The 22,504-nt window shown below is 37.0% G+C and overlaps 1 protein-coding gene across 2 annotated transcripts in view; it reads right to left on the bottom strand.

Moving 5' to 3' along the window:
- LOC136031410 (disintegrin and metalloproteinase domain-containing protein 10-like) overlaps positions 1 to 22,504 on the bottom strand; it is a 198,595-nt gene that overhangs the window by 118,615 nt on the left and 57,476 nt on the right. For both annotated transcript variants that reach the window (XM_065710960.1, XM_065710961.1), the window contains exon 5: positions 17,658 to 18,187. In XM_065710960.1, the coding sequence (XP_065567032.1) occupies positions 17,658 to 18,187 (530 nt within the window). The remainder of the gene's footprint in view (positions 1 to 17,657; positions 18,188 to 22,504) is intronic.

Here is a 22,504-nt window from a genome sequence, read left to right on the forward strand (position 1 = left end):
GAGCACTACTGTAGAGGTTTCAAGCTCCTATCAAAAAAAACGTGGAATTCTGTATTTTTTTTTTGCCAGAAGAAAGATCACTGATGCTTTTTTTCCCAGGGGTGATTGTGTCGACCCAGTGGTCCTAGAATATCGGGAGAGTGTTCATCCGAACGTAAATTAGAAGTCATAATGTCTCTTTTAAGTGACCAGAAATATTGGATGACAACCAGGCCCCCTCCCAACCCACTTTTTTCTCGAAATTGTCAGATCAAATTTTAAATAGCCATTTTGTTCAGTATAGCGGAAAGGCCAGATAACTATGCCTTTGAAGATAACACTGCCCCCCACAGCCCCTGAAAAAGGTCTTTAAGTTATAAAATTTGTCCATTGTTTACGTATAGTTTTTGGTATTGGGAAGAATGTATACATTTTTTGGGGCGGGCAGGGGGTGAATTCTCTGCTGATGGGATTTTCCACGGAGAGAATTTTCCATGGGGAGGTAAGTTTCCATGGGGTGAATTTTTCAGGCTAAATGTTCCACTGGAGGAATTTGCAAGAATCTATAAGAAATTCTTCATATGTCTTGCTTTTTCTTTGTCGACTCAATGTTCGAGCGGAGGTGTTAAGTGTAATTGTGTGTGGTATACTTTAATCAGGATTGAACTGTCTAGAGGATATATCCGTGGGGACGAGAGATTTTACCGTGGAGGTGGAGCCAAATTTCCTGTTATTATTTAAAAAAAACGATCAGGAATGAAATTTAAAAACAAACGAGTTTTTTTCACTGAAAGTAAGGAGCAACATTTGAACTTAAGACGAACAGAAAATATTGCGTATATGAGGGGCTTACCTCCTTCTCAAAACCTCGCTTTTGTCCCAATACTTTAAGAGCGACTCCTAAAGCATAACGTTCGCTTTATTAGAACAATAAGAAGACTTTTTAAAAGTAATAAAAACCTTTACCCTAAAGAGCGAGGTGTCGAGGAGGGAAGAATCCCCTCATATGCGTAATAATTTCTGCTCGTTTGTCTCTAATGTTGCTATACTATGCAATGCTCCTCTAATGACTACGCAAAGTTCTAATGTTGCTCCTTACTTTCAGTAGAAATTTTTTTTTTAAATATATCAACTCCAATCAATTCAACCAAATCAATAGAGTTAACTATATACATTGTATAGCTATATATGAACCTACTTCAAAAATAAAAACAATTTATCAAACAGTTCGTGGTAACGAACTGCAGTAAGGAGCGACTCGGCTCAATAGTAACCAAAACTCTAAAAAACGGCATTTTGATACCAATAGTTACATAAAAAAAAATTCATTTTAATGCTGATTTTAAATATATAAGTTTCATCAAGTTTAGTTTCACCCATCAAAAGTTACGAGCCAGAGAAAATTTGCCTGATTTTAGAAAATAGGGGGAAACACCCCCTAAAAGTAATACAATCTTAACGAAAATCACATCATAATATTCAGCGTATCAGAGAACCCTATTGTAGAAGTTTCAAGCTCCTATCTACAAAAATGTGGAATTTCGCATTTTTTTTGCCAGAAGACAAATCACGGATGCGTGTTTATTTGCTTTTTTTGTATTTTTGGTAGTTTTTTTCCCCAGGGGTGATCGTATCGACTCAGGGGTCCTAGAATGTCGCGAGAGGGCTCATTCTAACGGAAATTAGAAGTTCTAGTTCCCTTTTTAAGTGACTAAAAAACTGGAGGGCACCTAGGCCCCCTTCGACGCTCATATACGTAATAAAAACACACGAATATAGAAGTTCGTTACGTAAGTTAATTCGTAAGTTACATATATTTTTTACTAATGAAAACGCTCGTAAAAACTTAAAAGTTCTAGTTGCCCTTTTAAGTAATCAAAAATTTGGAGGGCACCTAGGCCTCCTCCCCCGCTCCTTTTTCTCAAAATCTTCCGATTAAAACTATGAGAAAGCCATTTAAGCCAAAAAAAATAAATTAAGATGCAAATTTCGTTTTAATTATTTATGTGGGCAGAGCCACAACCAAAACATGCATTAATTCAAAAACGTTCAGAAATTAAATAAAAAAACAAGTTTTTTTAATTGAAAGTAAGGAGCGACATTTAAAACTTAAAACAAACAGAAATTACTCCGTATATGAGGGGCTTTTCCTCCTCAACGCCCCGCTCTCTATGCTAAACTTTTTTACTGTTTTAAAAAGTAAAGTTAAGTGAAAGAGTTAAACTTTAGCGTAAAGAGCGGGGCGTTGAGGAGGAAGAGCCCCTTTCATATACGGAGTAATTTCTGTTCGTTTAAAGTTTTAATGTCGCTCCTTACTTACAGTGAGAAAAAACTTTTTTTTTATTCAATTTTTAACGAAAAGCGGGCTTAAGTACCTTTAAATTAACCAACATCAAACTTGAACCACAGAATGTAACTATGCAAGAAATGAAACTGAGAATAAAAAAAAATATTCTGAATGAAAAACAGATTGTAAAACGATCAGAAACTAGGTGAATGAAAAAAGACCAATTCAAGTCGAACCGAAACTTCTATGAATATGATTGGGGTTGCAACAGACAACTCCCATCATAGTCATTAGTTTTCTTTTTCTTAAAAATATTCAAATTTAAAGACAATCCCTAACAAAATAAAATTTCAGAAAAACTATAAAAACGTTCTAAGTAAAATGCATAGTAATCATTTTCTTTCGTTTTTGGTCGATATTCATCAAACAGTTCGTGGTAACGAACTATAGTAAGGAGCGATCCGGTCAATAGTAACCAAAACTCTAAAAAACGGAATTTCGATACGACTAGTTACATCAAAAGAATCGCATTTTAATGCTGATTTTAAATATATAAGTTTCATCAAGTTTAGTCTTACCCATCAAAAGTTACGAGCCTGAGAAAATTATACCCTATTTTAGAAAATAGGGGGAAACACCCCCTAAAAGTCATAGAATGTTAACGAAAATCACACCATCAGATTCAGCGTATCAGAGAACTCTATTGTACAAGTTCCAAGCTCCTATCCACAAAAATGTGAAATTTTGTATTTTTTGCCAGAAGACAAATCACGGATGGGAGTTTATTAGTTTATCGACCCAGTGGTCCTAGAATTTTGCGTGAGGGCTCATTCGAACGGAAATGAAAGCTCTAGTGCCCTTTTTAAGTGACCAAAAAAATTGGAGGACATCTAGGCCCCCTCCCACGCTCATTTTTTTCCAAAGTCGTCGGATCAAAATTCTGAGATAGCCATTTTATTCAGCATAGTCGAAGAATCTTATAACTATGTCTTTGGGGACGACTTACTCTCCCACGGTCCCCGTGGGAGGGGCTGCAAGTTACAAACTTTGACCAGTGTTTGCATATAGCAATGGTTATTGGGAAGTGTACAGACGTTTTCAGGGGGATTTTTTGGTTGGGAGGAGGGGCTGGGAAGAGGGGATTGTTTGGGGGAAACTTTCCATGGAGGAATTTTTCATGGGGGAAGAAGATTTCCATGGAGGAGGCGCAGCATTTTCTAGCATTGTTTAAAAAAACAGTGAAAAAATAAATATGAAAAAGATTTTTCAACTGAAAGTAAGGAGTAGCATTAAAACTTAAAACGAACAGAAAATGTTACACATATAAGGGGTTCACCTCGTCCTAATACCTCACTCTTTACGCTCAAGTGTTTTTAGTAATTTCAACAATTTATTCTACGGCCTTTGTGATTCAGGGGAAAAAACTTAAGCTTTAGTGTAAAGAGCGAGGCATTGACGAGTGGGTTAACCCTCTCATATACGTAATAAAACATACGAATATAGAAGTTTGTTACGTTGGCTAATTCGTAAGTTACGTATATCTTTTACTAATGAAAACGTTCGTAAAAAATTAAAAGTTCCAGTTGCCTTTTTAGGTACCCAAACAATCGGATGGCAACTGGGCCTCCTACCCCCTCCTTTCTTCTCAAAATCGTTCGATCAAAACTATAAAAAAGCCATTTATCCAAAAAGATAAATATACAAATTTCGCTTTAATTATTCATCTGCGGAGAGCCGAAATCAAAACATGGATTAACTAAAAAACGTTCAGAAATTAAATATAAAAAAAACAAGTTTTTTTTAAACTGGAAGTAAGGAGCGAAATTAAAACTTAAAACGAGCAGAAATTACCCCGTATATGAAAGGGACTCTTCCCTCTTCAACGCCCTGCTCCTTACGCTAAAGTTTTTACTGTTTTAAAAAGTAGAGTTGAGAGAAAGAGTCAAATTTTAGCGTAAAAAGCGGGGCGTTGAGGAGGGAACAGCCCCTTTTATATACGGGGTAATTTCTGCTCGTTTTAAGTTTTAATGTCGCTCCTTACTACCAGTTAAAAAAACTTGTTTTTTTTAATTTAATACAAATCAAAAGACACAGCACGAAATAAAAATTGTTTCTCAGTAAAGGAGTATTAACTCCAATTTACTTTCGATTTCAAATCGAATGATACCCTTCCGAAGTTTCCAAACAACTTTTTTCATACAGAAGTCATTCTGTATATGAGGGGGCTGCCCCTTCTTGACCTCTCGCTCTTTACGCTTCAATTAAACTTTTTGTCCCGATTATTTAAGAGTGACAGCTGAAGAACAAGGGTCGTTGGATTTGAGTAAGGATGTTTTGTAAAGCACTAATTAACTTTAGCGCAGTGAGTGAGGGGTTAAGAGGAGCAGCCCCCTCATGTACGGAATAATTTCTACTCATCCTAAGTTTTAATGCTGATCCTTAGTTGAAAAAACATGCTTTTTATTTAATTTGATTTTAAGAACGAAATTAAGTTATTTTATTTGTATAGGATGTTAAACTTTACCATAAAATGCTAAGAAAAGATGGCCGGGTCTTTCTATTGGTCCATGGTTGGAATTTATGGCTAGTCACAAAAGGATATTGCGATTGAGTTCAAATCCCATGCCAGCACGCCAGCAGTGACTTTCTCAAGTAATCTTCTTTATTTAGTAATTAAATAAAAAAACAAGTTTTTTAACTGAAAGTAAGGAGCGACACTAAAACTTAAAACGAGCAGAAATTACCCCGCATATGAAGGGGGCTGTTCCCTCCTAGACACCCCGCTCTTTACGCTAAAGTTTGACCCTTTCTCACAACTCTACTTTTTAAAACAATAAAAAAAAAACAATATAATTTTCTGAACTATTGATACTACTTGTAAGGCTAAGAGCACTGAAACGAAAATTTGATAACATAGAGGTTATCAAAGGACATATCAGCAATGCCATAGCAATGGCTAATTGTATAAAGTTGAAACTTCTATGACTTAATGAAAAGGATGTTTCACTGATCAAAAGGCAATATCTTAATACTATTATTTATAATATCAATAATACTACGGTGACTACTATTACAATTATGCCTAAGGATATGAAGGCGAAATTTTCAAGGAATTTTGAGTGAGGGAAGGTGAACTGAATCACGACACGCCGTTTGTATGCAGGTTGTCTAACGGTGTAACAGCAATATCTTAGGAACAGTTTATTGCGTGAAGTTGAAACTAAAAGGGCTTGTTGTGAGGGACGCTTAACTAACCAAAAGAATATATTTTCATCCTAATGCTACAACTTCTACTCATACTACTACTGCTATTATTATCATTACTACTTCTATTGCTACTACTGCCACTGAAGCTTAGATTACTACAATTGATTTTACTGCTAATACTACTGCTTCTGAAGCTAAGAAAGCTAATGGGATACATATTATCACAACTATGTACCCCTTTCTCACAACTCTACTTTTTAAAACAATAAAAAAACAATATAATTTCCTGAACTATTGATACTACTTGTAAGGCTAAGAGCACTGAGACGAAAATTTGATAACATGGTATCTATAGTTTGGGATACATAGATACTAAATGGAATTAATTCGAAACACAATCTACCCACACGGGTTGTCAAGTGGACGCATCAGAAATGCTTCAGGAACGGTTGATGGTATTAAGCTGAAACTTTCAGCGTGTATTGAAGAAACCAAAGATGCTATTTGCATACTGCTACTAATGCTGCTACAACTATTGCTAACCAAACAACTATGCTAAAACTGCTGCTACAACTATCTAAGGTTATTAAGGACTATCAAAAAGGTTGGAAAGCAATATCTGAAGAACAAATTATATTATTAAGTTACACCTTCAAGAGTAGGTTGTGGGGGATTTTGAATTAGCTAGAAGGCAAAATATCTATACTTATAATGCTACCACTACAGTTGCTGTAACTAATGACACTAAGGGTATTAAGGTGAAAATTTTAAGGAAAGTTTAGGAAGAATTTCAATTAGACAAAAAACTGTATGCATGCAAGTTTTCAAAAGGGCATATAAGCAATATAATTGGAAGCACCACTCTATGATAGCCAAAAATTTCACTGGAAATTCTAAAGAAGCTAATTCGATTTTAAATTAAAAGTTCTCGTGCCCTTTTGAATAGTAAAAAGAGACTGGAGGGCAGGCAGTCCTTCTCTCAAGCCCATTTATTCTCCAAACGCATCCAGTCAAAATTTTGAGACAGCCCTTTTGTTCAACATAGTAGAACGATACAGCAACTATGTCTTTGGGGATATTGGGTATGCCAATCCCAATGATCATGCGATTGGCCCGTTATGATTTAAAACTAAGTGTTGCTTTAAACTAAATCAAAAGGCATTGTGTTTATGTTTGCCCAGAAGACACCTCAGCAATGCATCGAGAACGATTGGGAGTATTAAGTTAAAGCTTTTGGTGCTAATACTATTACTACTTCTGCTCTTACAATCTAAATAAATAAAAAGAGTGTAACTGTATCCGGGTTGCCAAATAGCATAGATACAATCTTTTGGGAATGATAATAAGTTTTACTTTTCAGTTCAACTTCGGGAGTTATCAATTAAATTAGACAAGAGCTTAGAGCTCATATTGCACTTGTGAAGAGGCCGGAAGAGCCAAGAGCTCATATGGTATGAGCTCTAGCAAAATTTTAAGAATCAATAGATTGATTTAAAAGGAAAATCAGAGGCTTAATGCCGGTCGGGATTCAAAATAAAAGCTCTGAGTCACGAGGTCCTTCTAAATATCAACATTCATTAAGATCCGATCACCCACTCGTAAGTTATAAATACATCATTTTTTCTAATTTTTCATCTCCCTTCAGCCCTCCAGATGATCGAATCGGGGAAAACGACTTTGTCAAGTCAATTTGTGCAGCTCCTTGACACACCTACCAATTTTCATCGTCCTAGCATGTCCAGAAGCACCAAACTCACCAAAGCACTGAAACCCACCCCCTAACTCCCCCAAAGAGAGAGGAACCAGTGCGGTTACGTCAATCACGTAGCTACGACTTTTGCTTATTCTACCCACCAAGTTTCATCACGATTTATTCACTCTAAGCGTTTTCCAATATTTCCGATTTCCTCCTCCAACTTCCCCAAATGTCAACAGATCTGGTCAGACACGATATCCTTCTAAATATCAAGTTTCATTAAGATCCGATCATCCATTCGTAAGTTAAAAATACCTCATTTTTTCTAATTTTTCTGATTTAACCGTCCCCCACTCCCCGCCAGGTGGTCGAATCGAAGAAATGGCAATTTTTAATTTAATCTGGTCTGGTTCCTGATACGCCTGCCAAATTTCATCGTCCTAGCTTACCTGGAAGTGCCTAAACTAGCAAAACTGGGACCGACAGACCACCAGAACTTGTGATCGCTATATGTCACTTGATAGATACCAAGTGCCATAAAAAATACTGGTTGTGTCAAGATTAAAAATTATTGAAAAAGATTCTCCAACATACAAATAGCAACCCAAACTATGGATTCTTATAGGGAAAAAGCTGAACACCTAAAAATATTATTTTTTTCCATGAAAAAGACTATGTCAATATAAAATGAAACGAAATTAATTTAACAAACTTTTTCCACAAATAATACTTTCATAGAAAAGTAAAGAGCTCTATCAAGCCAAAAATGAGCGGAAATAATGTCAAATAGTCTTCCAGGCGTAAAACTACTACAAATCGCTATCAATAAATAAATGAAACTCAAAACAGACAGAAATTACAATACATAGCCGAGTCAAACTCAAAACGAGCAAAAATTAACATTAGTACGGCTGATAACCCCCTTCCTTCTCAAGACCAGAACATAATTTGCGATTTACTGAAAACAAAACATGTTTTAAGTGTTATCTTTTTTTTATAAAAAAAAATTCATAAATAAAAATAACCAAAACCTTAAGGAAAAATATCAGTCAGTTAAACTGACAATACATGGTCATTCATTTTTTTTCTGTCAGTAAAAAAAAATACAAACCGGATACCCCCTCCCTTCACCCTGGGTACGGTCCTGTTAGTATGTCTTTTCATCTTTCACCTTTCAATCTCCCGTTTTCAAGAAAAAATCCACACATAGATACACATACAATTATTGCTCACTTATAAAGATAGAAATATTCATATAAAAAATTATAGCGAAAATCACCGTCTATTGTCTAGGGATATAGTCTCGTGTTAATTTTTCATGGTTTGCCAAAAATAATATTTTTGGTTTCTCTTATCTTCTTATGTTTCAAAGAAAATAGTATTTCCCGTTTACAGTTACTATTTAAGGAAATTTAGCAGAAGGCTTCTACTTTTCATATTGTTAATATTATTTAAATTGTCAATACAACACCAGTTGGTCACCGCAAGTAGATGATTCAATGTGTTTTATGGTAACAATTTATAGTACAAATAAAAACGAATAATACTTCCGACAACCCAAAGATACCAACTCTAGAGGATTAGAATTGCGGCCGAACTGAAAGGCGTGTTCAATATTACGATCAACTGGCAAAACCGCACCCAACACCCGAACAATTTCCTCAGATTAGTCATTCAACTACACAAAAAATATAATCACAGGTTAAAAACCTTAAAAAAGGTTTTCATTCGAGCTAGGTGTGAAAATCAATGTAGCGGAACCAAAATTCTATATTTTTGTTTTCCAAAAGACAAATAAAAGGTTAAGTAAACTAAAAAAAAAATTTCGCATAGATAAAAAAAGAATATGAAACATAATTATAAATAATAATTATGAATATGAACACAAAATATGAAATAGCATAATAACAAGAGCTAAGAGCTCATATAGCACTTGTGACGAGGTCGGAAGAGCCAAGAGCCAAGAACTCATATGACATGAGCTCTAGCAAAATTTTAAGAATCAATAGATTGCTTTAAAAGGAAAATCAGAGGCTTAATGCCGGTCGGGATTAAAAATAAGAGCTCTGAGTCACGAGGTCCTTCTAAATGTCAAAATCCATTAAGATCCGATCACTCACTCGTAATTTAAAAATACCTCGATTTTTCTACCTTTTCCTCTCCCTTCAGCCCCCCAGATGGTCGAATCAGGGAAAACGACTTTATCAAGTCAGTTTGTGCAGTTCCCTGACACACCTACCAATTTTCATCGTCCTAGCACGTCCAGTTGCACCAAACTCGCCAAAGCACTGAATCCCACCTCCTAACTCCCCCAAAGAGAGCGGATCCAGTCTGGTTACGTCAATCACGAATCTACGACATTTATAAGCGTTTTCCAAGATTTCCGGTTCCCTTCTGCAACTCCCCCCAATATCAACAGATCTGGTCAAGATTTGAAATAAGAGCTCTGAGACATGAGATTCTTCTAAATATCAAATTTACTTAAGATCCGGTCATCCGTTTTTAAGTTAAAAATACCTCAGGTTTTCTAATTTTTCCAAATTAACAACCCGCAGCTTCCCCAAAGAGAACGTTCCAATTATGTCAATCACGTATCTATAATTTGTGCTTATTCTTCCCATCAAATTTCATCCCGATCTCTCCACTCTAAGCGTTTTCCATGATTTTCGATTTCCGTGATTTCCGGTTTCACCCTCCAACTCCCCCCAATGTCACGGGATCTGGTCGACATTTAAAATGAGATTTCGAAAGCACAAGATCCTTCTACATATCAAATTTCATTAAGATCTGATCACCCGTTGGTAAGTTACAAATATTTCATTTTTCTAATTTTTCCGAATTATTACCACCACCCCCCAAACCACCAAAGAGAGCGGATACGGTCCGGTTATGTCAGTCACTTATCTTGGACTTGTGCTTATTCTTCCCACCAAGTTGCATTCTGATCTCTCCGCTTTAAGCGTTTTCCAAGATTTCTGCCCCAACCCCCAATGACATTGGATCCGGTCAGGATTTAAAATAAAAGATCTGAGTTACAAGGTCCTTCAAAATATGAAATTTGATAAAGTTCCGATCATTTCTTCGTAAGTTAAAAATGCCTCATTTTTTAATGTTTTAGAATTTACGCTCCCCCTCCCACTCCCAAAAAAGAGAGCGGATCCATTCTGGTTATGTCAATCACGTATCTTGGACTTGTGCTTATTTTTCCCACCAAGTTTCATCCCGATCCCTCCACTCTAAGCGTTTTCCAAAATTTTAGGTTGCCTCCCCAACTCCCCCCAATGTCATCGGATCCGGTCGGGATTTAAAATAAGAGCTCTGAGACACGATTTACTTCCAAACATCAAATTTAATTAGGATGTGATTACTCCTTCGTAAGTTAAAATACCTCTTTTTTAATTTTTCGGAATTAACCCTCCCCCCAAGTCCCCCAAACAGAGCAGATCCGTTACGGTAATGTCAATCACGTATCTAGGACTTATTTTTCCCACCAAGTTTCATCCCGATCTCTCTACTCTAAGCGTTTTCCAAGATTTTAGGTTTCCCCACCCCAACTCCCCCAATGTCACTTGATCCGGTCGGGATTTAAAATAAGAGCTCTGAAACATGATATCCTTTCCAACATCAAATTTCATTAAGAACCGATCACCCGTTCGTAAGTTAAAAATACCTCCTTTTTTCTAATGTGTCCGATTTAACTGTCCCCCCACTACCACCACCCCCCCATCCAGATGGTCGAATAGGGGAAGCGAAAGTTTCTAACTTAATCTGGTCTGGTTCCTGATAAGCCTGCCAAATTTCATCGTCCTAGCTTACCTGGAAGTGCCTAAAGTAGCAAAACCGGGACAAACCGACAGACCAACAGAATTTGCAATCTCTATATGTCACTTGGTTAATACCAAGTGCCATAAAAACAAGAGCTAAGAGCTCATATGGCAATTGTGACAAGGCGAGATGAGCTAAGAGCCAAGAGATCATTTGGTATGAGCTCTAACAAAATTCTATGAATCAATAGATTGATTTAAAAAGGAAAATAAGAAGCTTAATGCCGGTCAGGATTTAAAATAAGAGCTCTGAGTCAAGATGTCCTTCTAAATATCAAAATTCATTAAGATCCGATCACCCACTCGTAAGTTATAAATACCTAATTTTTCCTCTCCCTTTAGCCCCCCAGATGGTCGAATCTGGGAGAACGACTTTATCAAGTCAAATTGTGCAGCTCCCTGACACGCCTACCAATTTTCATCGTCCTAGCACGTCCAGAAGCACCAAACTCGCCAAATCACTGAACCCCTCCCCCCAAATCCCCCAAAGAGAGCGAATCCAGTACGATTCTGTCAATCACGTATCAAGGACATTTGTTTATTCTATCCACCAAGCTTCATCCCGATTCCTCCACTCCAAGTGTTTTCCAAGATTTCCCCCTCCAACTCCCCCCAATGTCAAAAGATCTGGTCGGGATTTGAAATAAGAGCTCTGAGACATGGATTCCTTCTAAAAATCAAATTTCATTAAGATCAGATCATCTATTCGTAAGATAAAAATACCCCAATTATCACGTTTTCCAAAAATTCCGGTTTCCCCCTCCAATTCCCCCCAATGTCACAGGATCTAGTCGGAATTTAAAATTAGAATTTTAAAGCACAAGATCCTTCTAAATATCAAATTTCATTAAGATCTGGTCACCCTTTCGTAAGTTACAAATACCTCAATTTCCAAAATTACCCCCCCCCCAAATTCCACCAAAGAGAGCAGATCCGGTCCGGTTATGTCAGTCACGTATCTTAGACAGGTTTCTATTCTTCCCATCCAGTTTCATCCTGATCTCACCGCTTTAAGTATTTTGTAAGATTTCCGGTCCCCCCAACTGCCCCCCCCCCAATTACGCTTGATCCGGTTGAGATTTAAAATAAGAGATCTGAGTTACGAGGTCCTTCTAAATATGAAGTTTCATGAAGATCCGATCACCCCTTCGTAAGTTAAAAATACGTCATTTTTTCTTATTTTCAGAATTAACCCCCCCCCCCCAATAGAGCGGATCCGTTCCAATTATGTAAATCACGTATGTAAGACTTCTGATTATTTTCCGCACCAAGTTTCATCCCGATCCCTCCAATCTAAGTGTTTTCCAAGTTTTAGGTTTCCCCCTCCCAACTCCCCCCCCAATGTCACCAGATCCGGTCAAGCTTTAAAATAAGAGCTCTAAGACACGATATCCTTCTAAACATCAAATTTTATTGAGATCCGATCATCCCTTCGTAAGTTAAAAATGCCTCATTTTTCCTAATTTTCAGAATCACCCCCCCCCCCAACTACCCCAATCCGTTCCGATTATGTCAATCATGTATCTGGGCCGCGTGCTTATTTTTCCCACCAAGTTTCATCCCGATCCCTCCACTCTAAGTGTTTTCCAAGATTTTAGGTTTCCCCCCTCCAACTCCCCCCAATGTTATCAGATCCGGTCGGGATTTAAAATAAGAGCTCTGAGACACAACATCATTCCAAACATCAAATTTCATTAAGATCCCATCACCCGCTCATAAGTTAAAAATGCTTCATTTTTTCTATTTTTTACGAATTAACCGGCCCCCCACCCCCTCCCCCTCCAGATGGTCAAATTGGGAAAACAATTATTTCTAATTTAAGCTGGTCATGTCCCTGATACGCCTGCCAAATTTCATTGTCCTAGCTTACCTGTAAGTGCCTAAAGTAGCAAAACCGGGACCGACAGACCGACAGAATTGGCGATTGCTATATGTCACTTGGTTAATACCAAGTGCCATAAAATACCATATAGAGACTCCCGCTCTCAGTAATGATTCAATCAGAACTTCAACTTCATCTGCTTTATTTAAACAACTAGGCAGCATTCAACCACGAAGGAAGGACAGAGCTTATGAAGTTGAGTATACCGAAGAAAAACCATAATTAATATTAGTTGGGAATATTTTGTTTATTTAAGAGACAATTTAAAGACATACTAAACTAAGAAAAATGCTCGGCATATATGAAAAGAATATAAAACAAAATTATAAATAGGATATAGATATATGAAAAAGCACAATACAAAAGAATTTGACATGAGGTAATTCCTGCTCACAGCATTGATCCAACCAGAACTTCAACTTCTATTTTTTCTTTTAAACCAATTAATGCAATAAAAAACATTAACCCCGAAAGGAGAGCAGAGCTCGTGCAGTTGGGTGTATCGAGTAAAATTCAGAATTAGTTGGTTTTCTTTCGCTGTTGAGAACGAGGGGTTTCCATTTTCAAAAATTGAACAACATCAGGAGGCACGCGTTACGCTTGTTGAGGTATGCTACGTTTAGCGCAAATTAGACGCGGCATGAAGAGAGGCTACGCGGTAAAAGTTCACTCTGCGCGGTAGAACAGGCGTCACTCCGTGATTTGCGTCAGATTACGGAAGGTTGGTGACACCATGGGATAGACGAATAACATAATTGCAAGCATAATTTATCGGTAACCAAAATTAGACATAAACCGTTTTGTTTAAAGCAGTAATTTTTCCTGACTTGATTTCATCAAGCATAATCAGAGTTCAATGATAGTTTCATTTATTATTGAATTTATTGTCATAAAACACATTTTTATGACAGTAATGTATTACTCGATAAAGCTTTGGGGGAGAAATTTCGTAAAGGTCTTAGAATTGGAGCTCTTGAGAAGGAATTATGTCGAGAAAACAATTCTTACTTCATAATATGCAGAATAGTTGATAAAGTTTCTCCGCACTTCCGTCATACCTTACTCCCCCCCCCCCTCTAAAGTGCAAACATATATCAAAAATCATGCATGTCTTACGCATTTTGCCATGTGACTCTCTTGTTTCAACCCATGCGCCCGTAAATTGAATCAACTGTGACGAACCAAGAACTGGCAAAAACAAGAGTGACGCATGGCTGACTATATGGGCAATATATATATATATATATTATATATATATATATATACATTTGCCATACCATGAAAATCATTGAATTCAATGTCTACTTAGTACAAATATCTCATTATTTAAGGTATGCCGAAAAAGCCTTCGTTCCAAATAAAAGGCTTAGGGTAAATACCCATGTGAAAAGATGGTAAAAAAAAACAGTGAACTCGTGGAATCAAAAGAGGCGGCAAAATTATGACTTAAATTATGGAACGAGTGTGATTGCCAAAAATCTGGTGTAGTGAGCAATATCCACCTGCTCACAAAACTCCATTTTAATAAAGAACTCACCAATCATCGTCTACATCTCCAAAAAAAAAATCTACGGAAAAAATACTAGAAAATCCTAACCAATTATGGAAACTGCACTCTAAACATCGGGAGGCAAATAATGAAAATGTATCGGACATCGGTGAGGATAAATGGGTCCATCATTTCGCGGACGAGTTCAAACATCACGAAGAGCATAAGAACGGCAATTTTACAACTCAGCTCGATAGTGTCGTAACGAAGGAGCCTAACAGTTTTGTCGTCTATAGTTCTGACGTAGCGTTCCAGTGTAAAAAAAACTAACAAAAAGAATCTTCAAGGTGCCGATAACTTGTGCGCCCTGCATATTCTACAAGGCAGTAATCTATTATTTGAACATCAATCCGTTGCCTACCAGATTGTGATGAATCAAGGTATCGTCCCTGATCTATTTTGCCTCGGTGTTACTGTGCTCATTTTAAACAAGAGCTTATATGGTACTTGTGACGAGGCAAGAAGAGCTAAGAGCCAAGAGCTCATATGGTATGAGCTCTAACAAAATTCTAAGAATCAATAGATCAATTTAAAAGGAAAATCAGAGGCTTAATGCCGACCAGGATTTAAAATAAGAGCTCTGAGTCACGATGTCCTTCTACATATCAAAACTCATTAAGACCCGATCACCCACTCGCAAGTTATAAATACCTCATTTTTTCCAATTTTTCCTCTCCCTTTATCCCCCCAGATGGTCGAATCTGGGAAAAACAACTTTATCAAGTCAATTTGTGCAGCTCCCCGACACGCTTACCAATTTTCATCGTCCTAGCCCGCCCAGAAGCACCAAACTCGCCAAATCACTGAACCCCTCCCCCCAACTCCCCCAAAGAGAGCAAATCCATTACGGTTATGTCAATCACGCATCAAGGACATTTGCTTATTCTATCCACCAAGCTTCATCCCGATTCCACCACTCCAAGCGTTTTCCAAGATTTCCCCCTCCAACTCCCCCCAATGTCAACAGATCTGGTCAGGATTTGAAATAAGAGCTCTGAGACATAAATTCCTACTAAATATCAAATTTCATTAAGATCCGGTCACCCGTTCTTAAGTTAAAAATACCTCAATTTTTCTATTTTTTTTCTCCAAATTAACACACGCCCCAGCTCCTCTAGAGAGAACGGATCCGTTCTAATTATGTCAACCACGTATCTAGAACTTGTGCTCATTCTTCCCATCAAGTTTCATCCAGATCTCTCCACTCTCAGCGTTTTCCAAGATTTCTGTTTCCCTCCTCCAACCCCCTATGTCCCCGGATCCAATTCGAGTCGAAAATGGAGCATCTGAGACATAAGATCCTTCTATTTATATTACGTTTCATTAAGATCCGATCACCCATTCGTAAGATAAAAATACCTCAATTTTCAGGTTTTCCAAGAATTCCGGTTTCCCCCTCCAACCCACCCAATGTCACAGGATCTGATCGGAATTTAAAATTAGAGCTTTAAAACATAAGATCCTTCTAAATATCAAATTTCATTAAGATCTGGTCACCCTTTCGTAAGTTACAAATACCTCATTTTTCCAAATTACCCCCCCCCCCCCCAACACCACCAAAGAGAGCAGATCCGGTCCAGTTATGTCAGTCACGTATCTTAGACAGGTTTTTATTCTTCCCATCCAGTTTCATCCTGATCTCTCCGCTTTAAGTATTTTCTAAGATTTCCGGTCCAACCCCCCAACTGCCCCACCCCCAAATGACGCTGGATCCGGTTGAGATTTAAAATAAGAGATCTGAGTTACGAGATCCTTCTAAATATGAAGTTTCATGAAGATCCGATCACCTTCGTAAGTTAAAAATACGTAATTTTTTCTAATTTTTCAGAATTACCCCCCCCCCCCCAATAGAGCGGATCCTTTCCAATTCTGTGAATCACGTATCTAAGACTTCTGCTTATTTTTCCCACCAGGTTTCATCCCGATCCCTCCAATCTAAGCATTTCCCACGATTTTAGCCCCCCCCCAAACTCCCCCTAATGTCACCAGATCTGGTCGGGATTTAAAATAAAAGCTTTGAGACACGATACCCTTCTAAATGTCAAATTTCATTGAGATCTGATCACCCGCTCGTAAGTTAAAAATATCTCATTTTTCTAATTTTTCTGAATTAAATCCCCCTCCCCCAACTACCCCAAATAGAGCGGATCCGTTCCGGTTATGTCAATTATGTATCTAGGACTTGTGCTTATTTTTCTCACCAAGTTTCATCCCGATCCATCCATTCTAAGTGTTTTCCAAGATATTAGGTTTCCCCCTCCCAACCCCCCCCCCCCTCCCAACCCCCAATGTCACCAGATCCAGTCGGGATTTAAAATCACAGCTCTGATACGCGATATCCTTCCAAACATCAAATTTCATTAAGATCTGATCAACCGTTCGTAAGTTAAAAATACTTCATTTTTTCTATTTTTTCCAAATTATCCGGCCCCCCACTCCCTCCCCCCAGATGGTCAAATCGGGAAAACGACTATTTCTAATTTAATCTAGTCTGGTCCCTGATAAGCCTGCCAAATTTGATCGTCCTAGCTTACCTGGAAGTTCCTAAAGTAGCAAAACCAGGACCGACAGACCGACAGACAGACAGACCGACAGAATTTGCGATTGCTATATGTCACTTGGTTAATACCAGGTGCCATAAAAAATAGAACAGGAATCAATCAAATAAATCCATCAAATATCATAAAGTATATACTTTGTATTAAAACAAAAAAAACTTTTTTACTGAAAAGAGAAGAATGGCTGATTGCTCAAAGAAGCAGTTACTTTCAATCACTTAAGGTTTGTGTTCAATATACAATATTTCATATATGTTTCTTTTTTGCTTTCCTACGATTTTAACGTTCCAGCGCAAGATGACAATTTTGATATGGTTCGCTAGCTGAGGTTCAACTCTATCCATTTGCCGAATTACATTTTTGAAATTTGATGCACATAGATTTTTAGACTGAAAATACTAATTTTTAGATTTGATTGAAAATTTCAGACTGTCCTATATTTAAAGCAAGTTTAGATACTCCTCTAAGAAAGAGTGTGAAAAATATCAAGATTCTAGCTCGGTGAATGAATAGATCTGAGACTGATGGATTCAATGATATAAATACCTTGTCTTTTTGGTTCGATTTAAAGCAAAAGACTCGTCGAAAAATCGTATATTTCAAAGGGGACATATACCTTAAGGCCTCGCTATACCTAAATCTCTGCCATGTTCTTAAATTAGCTTAAATATTTACCTGCAAGTATAGCATACAAGTTTTTTTCTTTGGATCTATAAGAGCTCTTCGTTTTCTCCCTTCAGTTCCTCGAATCCATCCCGAATATAGTTCTTTGTCAATAGGACCACCAGTTGTAAAGTTTAATGGTTCTTGAGATCTTTTTCTTCTGACTAAGTTATTACGATTCCTTAAAGCACTAATATCATTTAAGTCATTTTTAAGTAGAACATGGCTGCCATCAGCCATCTCTGGCAGCATTATATCATTTTGTATCACAGAATTGCTATTTTTGGCACTGGGGCACAAGCTCTTTTCACAGTATCCTCGGTTCTCCTCGACTCGTTTTAAATAAAGCTTGTGAGAGGCACAACCGTCGTCCTCGGGGTATTTAACATCGGAATGCCTATAAGCAATTGTTTGAAATTTTAGAGGTTCAGAAAAATAGCTACCCGATGAGTCAAAGTAGTATAGTTCGTTTGGGGTATGAATGAAGCCTTCAAATGTTCCATCTGATTTGATAATTCCTTCAGCATGGCTCTTCTCATCGTCTGTAAGATATATTAGACGAAGTTTAAGATTTATTTCAATATATTATTTTTTACATTTAGTAATTGTTCACTCCACCCTACCCCTAACAAATCTGAAAAGCAATCATATACTGCTAGTACACGACGAACAATGGTTTCTCCAGAGTACTTTAACAATCAATTTGTAATTTTTGGTTTTCAGGTTTTAGGTTTGATTTTCGGATGATCACGAAAAACAACTTGTTTTGCTTTATCTTTATGTCGGAAGCCTAAAAGCAAGTGAGTATATCTCACCATAGAGACTGCATACACTCAAAAGGTTTTGTTGAGAATTGCCAGATTTTCTACACCGTTTGACAAGTTAACCGTGTTTTGTATCACAGACGGGTGACCCAGCTGAAGCTATCAGTTAATTTCATTGGGGGAAGGATGTCAGTAAGGTAAGGGGACTGGCAACTTGGTAATCAGGACATCTTTTTGTCGGTCCTCGAAAGAAAATATGCACTACGGTTAACTTCATTTGTATTCACTTTTGTCCGACAGGTTCTTTGGCTGGTTATTATTTTAATTAAATGTTATTATTTGGTTATTATTTTAATAATTGAAAAATCAGAAGTAAAATTACATTAATTATGTCCTTAGAATAGCGCAAATACAACTCATGATCTGTTATTATGATGTTTGTTTCTCAAATAAACCAGTTGCACTTCCTAAATATTACGATATAAATTTTTAACTAACTATATCAAAGTTTTGAAATTAAAATTTTTGGATATTCTAAAACGAATTTTTTATCTTTCGATTCCTCTTTTTTATTTAGATGTAATTATATTTATTTACGATTTATGATTGTTATATAAATTGAATTCCGACTGCAGATTTATAAACAGATTTATTTTTCCGAGATTAAGAAAAAATAAATCTGCTGATAAAGAGGCTTCTTATATAGTTGACGCAGACTATTTAATACTTTTGACCAAATGTGACATTTTCAATGGAAATAGCAATAATTCTCCAAACCCTAAATAATTTCAGTCAATCCAAACAAATCATGCAAACTTAAGATATGTTTTTACATTTAAACTTATCTCGAGAAAAGTAATTGGTTAAGAACGGAAAATGTTTTCTATTATTGCTTGTGCCAGGTTTTGGTCAGCTTATTGCTTGGGAATTTTGTAGAATTTTAGCCGAACGTTGTTAGCATTTTTTCTGAATCCAGTAATCCCGTATATGTGACCCTTTGTGAGAAGATTCTAAAACTTTCCTTTTCGATCGATATAGGTATATATTATGTGTCTTTATCTTTTCACGTTTCTATCTATAAATGGCTTTATATATTTCTGTCTTTTGTATATTACTTTTTGAGCTTGTTACTATATTACTTTTTTGCTTTTTGTATATTACTATTGAGCCGGGAGCGACCCGGCTCAATAGTAACCAAAACTCTAAAAAGTGAAATTTTGATACCAGTAGTAACATCAAAAGAACCATATTTTAATACTGATTTTAAATATATAAGTTTCATCAAGTTTAGTCTTGCCCATCAAAAGTTACGAGCCTAAGAAAATTGCCTTTTTTTAGAAAATAGGAGGAAATACCACATAAAAGTCATAGAATCTTAACGAAAATCACACCATCGTATTCAGCGTATCAGAGAACCCCTCTGTAAAAGTTTCAAGCTCCTATCTATAAAAATGTGGATATTCATATGTGGATTTTGCAAGAAGACTGATCACGGGTGCGTGTTTTTTTTTTTTTTTTTTTTTTTTTTTTTTTTTTTTTTTTTTTTTTTTTTTTTTTTTTTTTTTTTTTTTTCAGGGGTGATTGTATCGAACCACTGGTCCTAGAATGTTGTAAAATGGTATATTCTAACAGGAATTAAAAGTTCTAGTGCACTTTTTAAGTGACAAATAAAATTGGAGGGCACCTAGGCCCCCTCCCACGCTCATTTTCCCCCTAAGTCACCGGATCAAATTTCTGAGATAGCCATTTTATTCACCATAATCAGAAAAGCTAATAACTATGTCTTTGGGGACAACTTACTCCCCCAAAGTCCCCGTGGGAGGGGCTGTATGTTCCAAACTTTGACCAGTGTTTACATACAGTAATGGTCACTGGGAAGTGTAGAGACGTTTTCAGGGTGATTTTTCTAGTTTGGGGGGAGATTTAAGGGGGGTTACGCAGAAGCATCTTTCCATGGAGGAATTTGTCATGGGGGAAGAGAATTTCGATGAAGTGGGCGTAAGATTTTCTAGTATTATTTAAAAAAAAATCAATGAAAAATAAATGTGAAAAGTTTTTTCAACTGAAATTAAGCAGCAACATTAAAACTTAAAACGAACAGAAATTATTACGCATATGAGGGTTCACCTCCTCGTAATACCTCGCTCTTTATGTTAAAGTATTTTTAGTAATTTCAATTATTTATTCTACGGCCTTTGTGATTCAGGGGTCATTTTTAAGAAATTGGGACAAAATTTAAGCTTTAATGCAAAGAGCGAGGTATTGAAGAGGGGGTGAACCTCCTCATATACGTAATAAAAACATACGAATATAGACTTTCGTTACGTAAGTTAATTCGTAAGTTACTTATATTTTTACTAATGAAAACGTTCATAAAAATTAAAAAATTATAGTTGCCTTTTTAAGTAATCAAAAAATTGGAGGGTAACTGGGCCTCCTCTCCCACTTCTTTTTTCTCCAAATATTCCAATTAAAACTATGAGAAAGCTATTTAGCCAAAAAAAATTAATATGCAAATTCCTTTTTAATTATTTATGTGCGGAGAGCCAAAATCAAAACATGCATTAATTCAGCAAGAGCTAAGAGTTCATATGGCACTTGTGACAAGGTCGGAAGAGTCAAGAGCCAAGAGCTCATATGGTATGAGCTCTAGCAAAATTCTAACAATCAAAAGATTGCTTTAAAAGGAAAATCAGAGGCTTAATGCCGGTCGGGATTTAAAATAAGAGCTCTGAGTCACGAGGTCCTTCTAAATATCAAAATTCATTAAGATCCGATCACCAACTCGCAAGTTAAAAATACCTCAGTTTTTCTAATTTTTCCTCTCCCTTCAGCCCCCCAGATATTCGAATCGGGGAAAACGACTTTATCAAGTCAATTTGTACAGCTCCCTGACACGCCTACCAACTTTCATCGTCCTAGCACGTCCAGAAGCACCAAACTCGCCAAAGCACTGAACCCTACCATCTAACTCCCCCAAAAAAGCGGATCCAGTCCAGTTACGTCAGTCACATATATACGACATTTATAAGCATTTTCCGAGATTTCTGGTTTTCCCCTGCAGCTCCCCCCAATGTCAACAGATCTGGTCGGGATTTGACATAAGAGCTTTGAGATATGAGTTCCTTCTAAATATCAAATTTCATTAAGATCCGGTCATCCGTTCTTAAGTTAAAAATACCTTAATTTTTCTAACTTTTCCCAAATTAACAACCCCCAGCTCCCCCAAAGAGAACGGATCCGTACCAATTATGTCAATCTCGTATCTATAACTTGTGCTTATTCTTCCTATCAAGTTTCATCCCGACATCTCCACTCTAAGCGTTTTCCAAGATTTCCGGTTTCCAAGATTTTGTTTCCCCCCTCCAACATTCTATGTCGTCGGATCCGATTCGAATTGAAAATAGATCATCCGAGACATAAGATTCTTCTATATATCAAGTTTCACTGAGATCCGATCACCGATTCGTAAGATACCTCGATTTCACGTTTTCCAAGAGTTCCGGCTTCCCCCTCCAGCTCCCTTCAATGTCACCGGATCTGGTCGGGATTTAGAATGAGAGTTTTAAAGCACAAGATCCTTCTAGATATCAAATTTCATTAAGATATGATCACCCGTTCGTAAGTAACAAATACCTCATTTTTCTATTTATTCCGAATTACTCCTCCCCCCCCCCCCCAGCTCCACCAAGGAGAGCGGATCCGGTCCGATTATGTCAGTCACCTATCTTGGACTTGTGCTTATTCTTTCCACCAAGTTTCATCCTGATCTCTCCGCTTTAAGCGTTTTCCAAGATTTTCGGTCCCCCCCCCCCCTAATGACACTGGACCTAGTCGGGATAAAAAAAATAAGAGATCTAAGTTTCGAGGTCCTTCTAAATATGAAATTTCATTAAGATATGATCACTCTTTCGTAAGTTAAAAATATCTCATTTTTTCTATTTTTAGAATTACCCCCCCCCACCAACTCCCCCAAAGAGAGCAGATCGTTTCCGGTTTATGTCAATCCCGTATTTAAGACTTGTGCTTATTTTCCCCACTAAGTTTCATCCCAATCCCTCCACTCTAAGCATTTTCCAAGAGTTTAGGTTCCCC

This window comes from Artemia franciscana, chromosome 9, assembly GCF_032884065.1.
Source record: "Artemia franciscana chromosome 9, ASM3288406v1, whole genome shotgun sequence".
NCBI lineage: Eukaryota > Metazoa > Arthropoda > Branchiopoda > Anostraca > Artemiidae > Artemia > Artemia franciscana.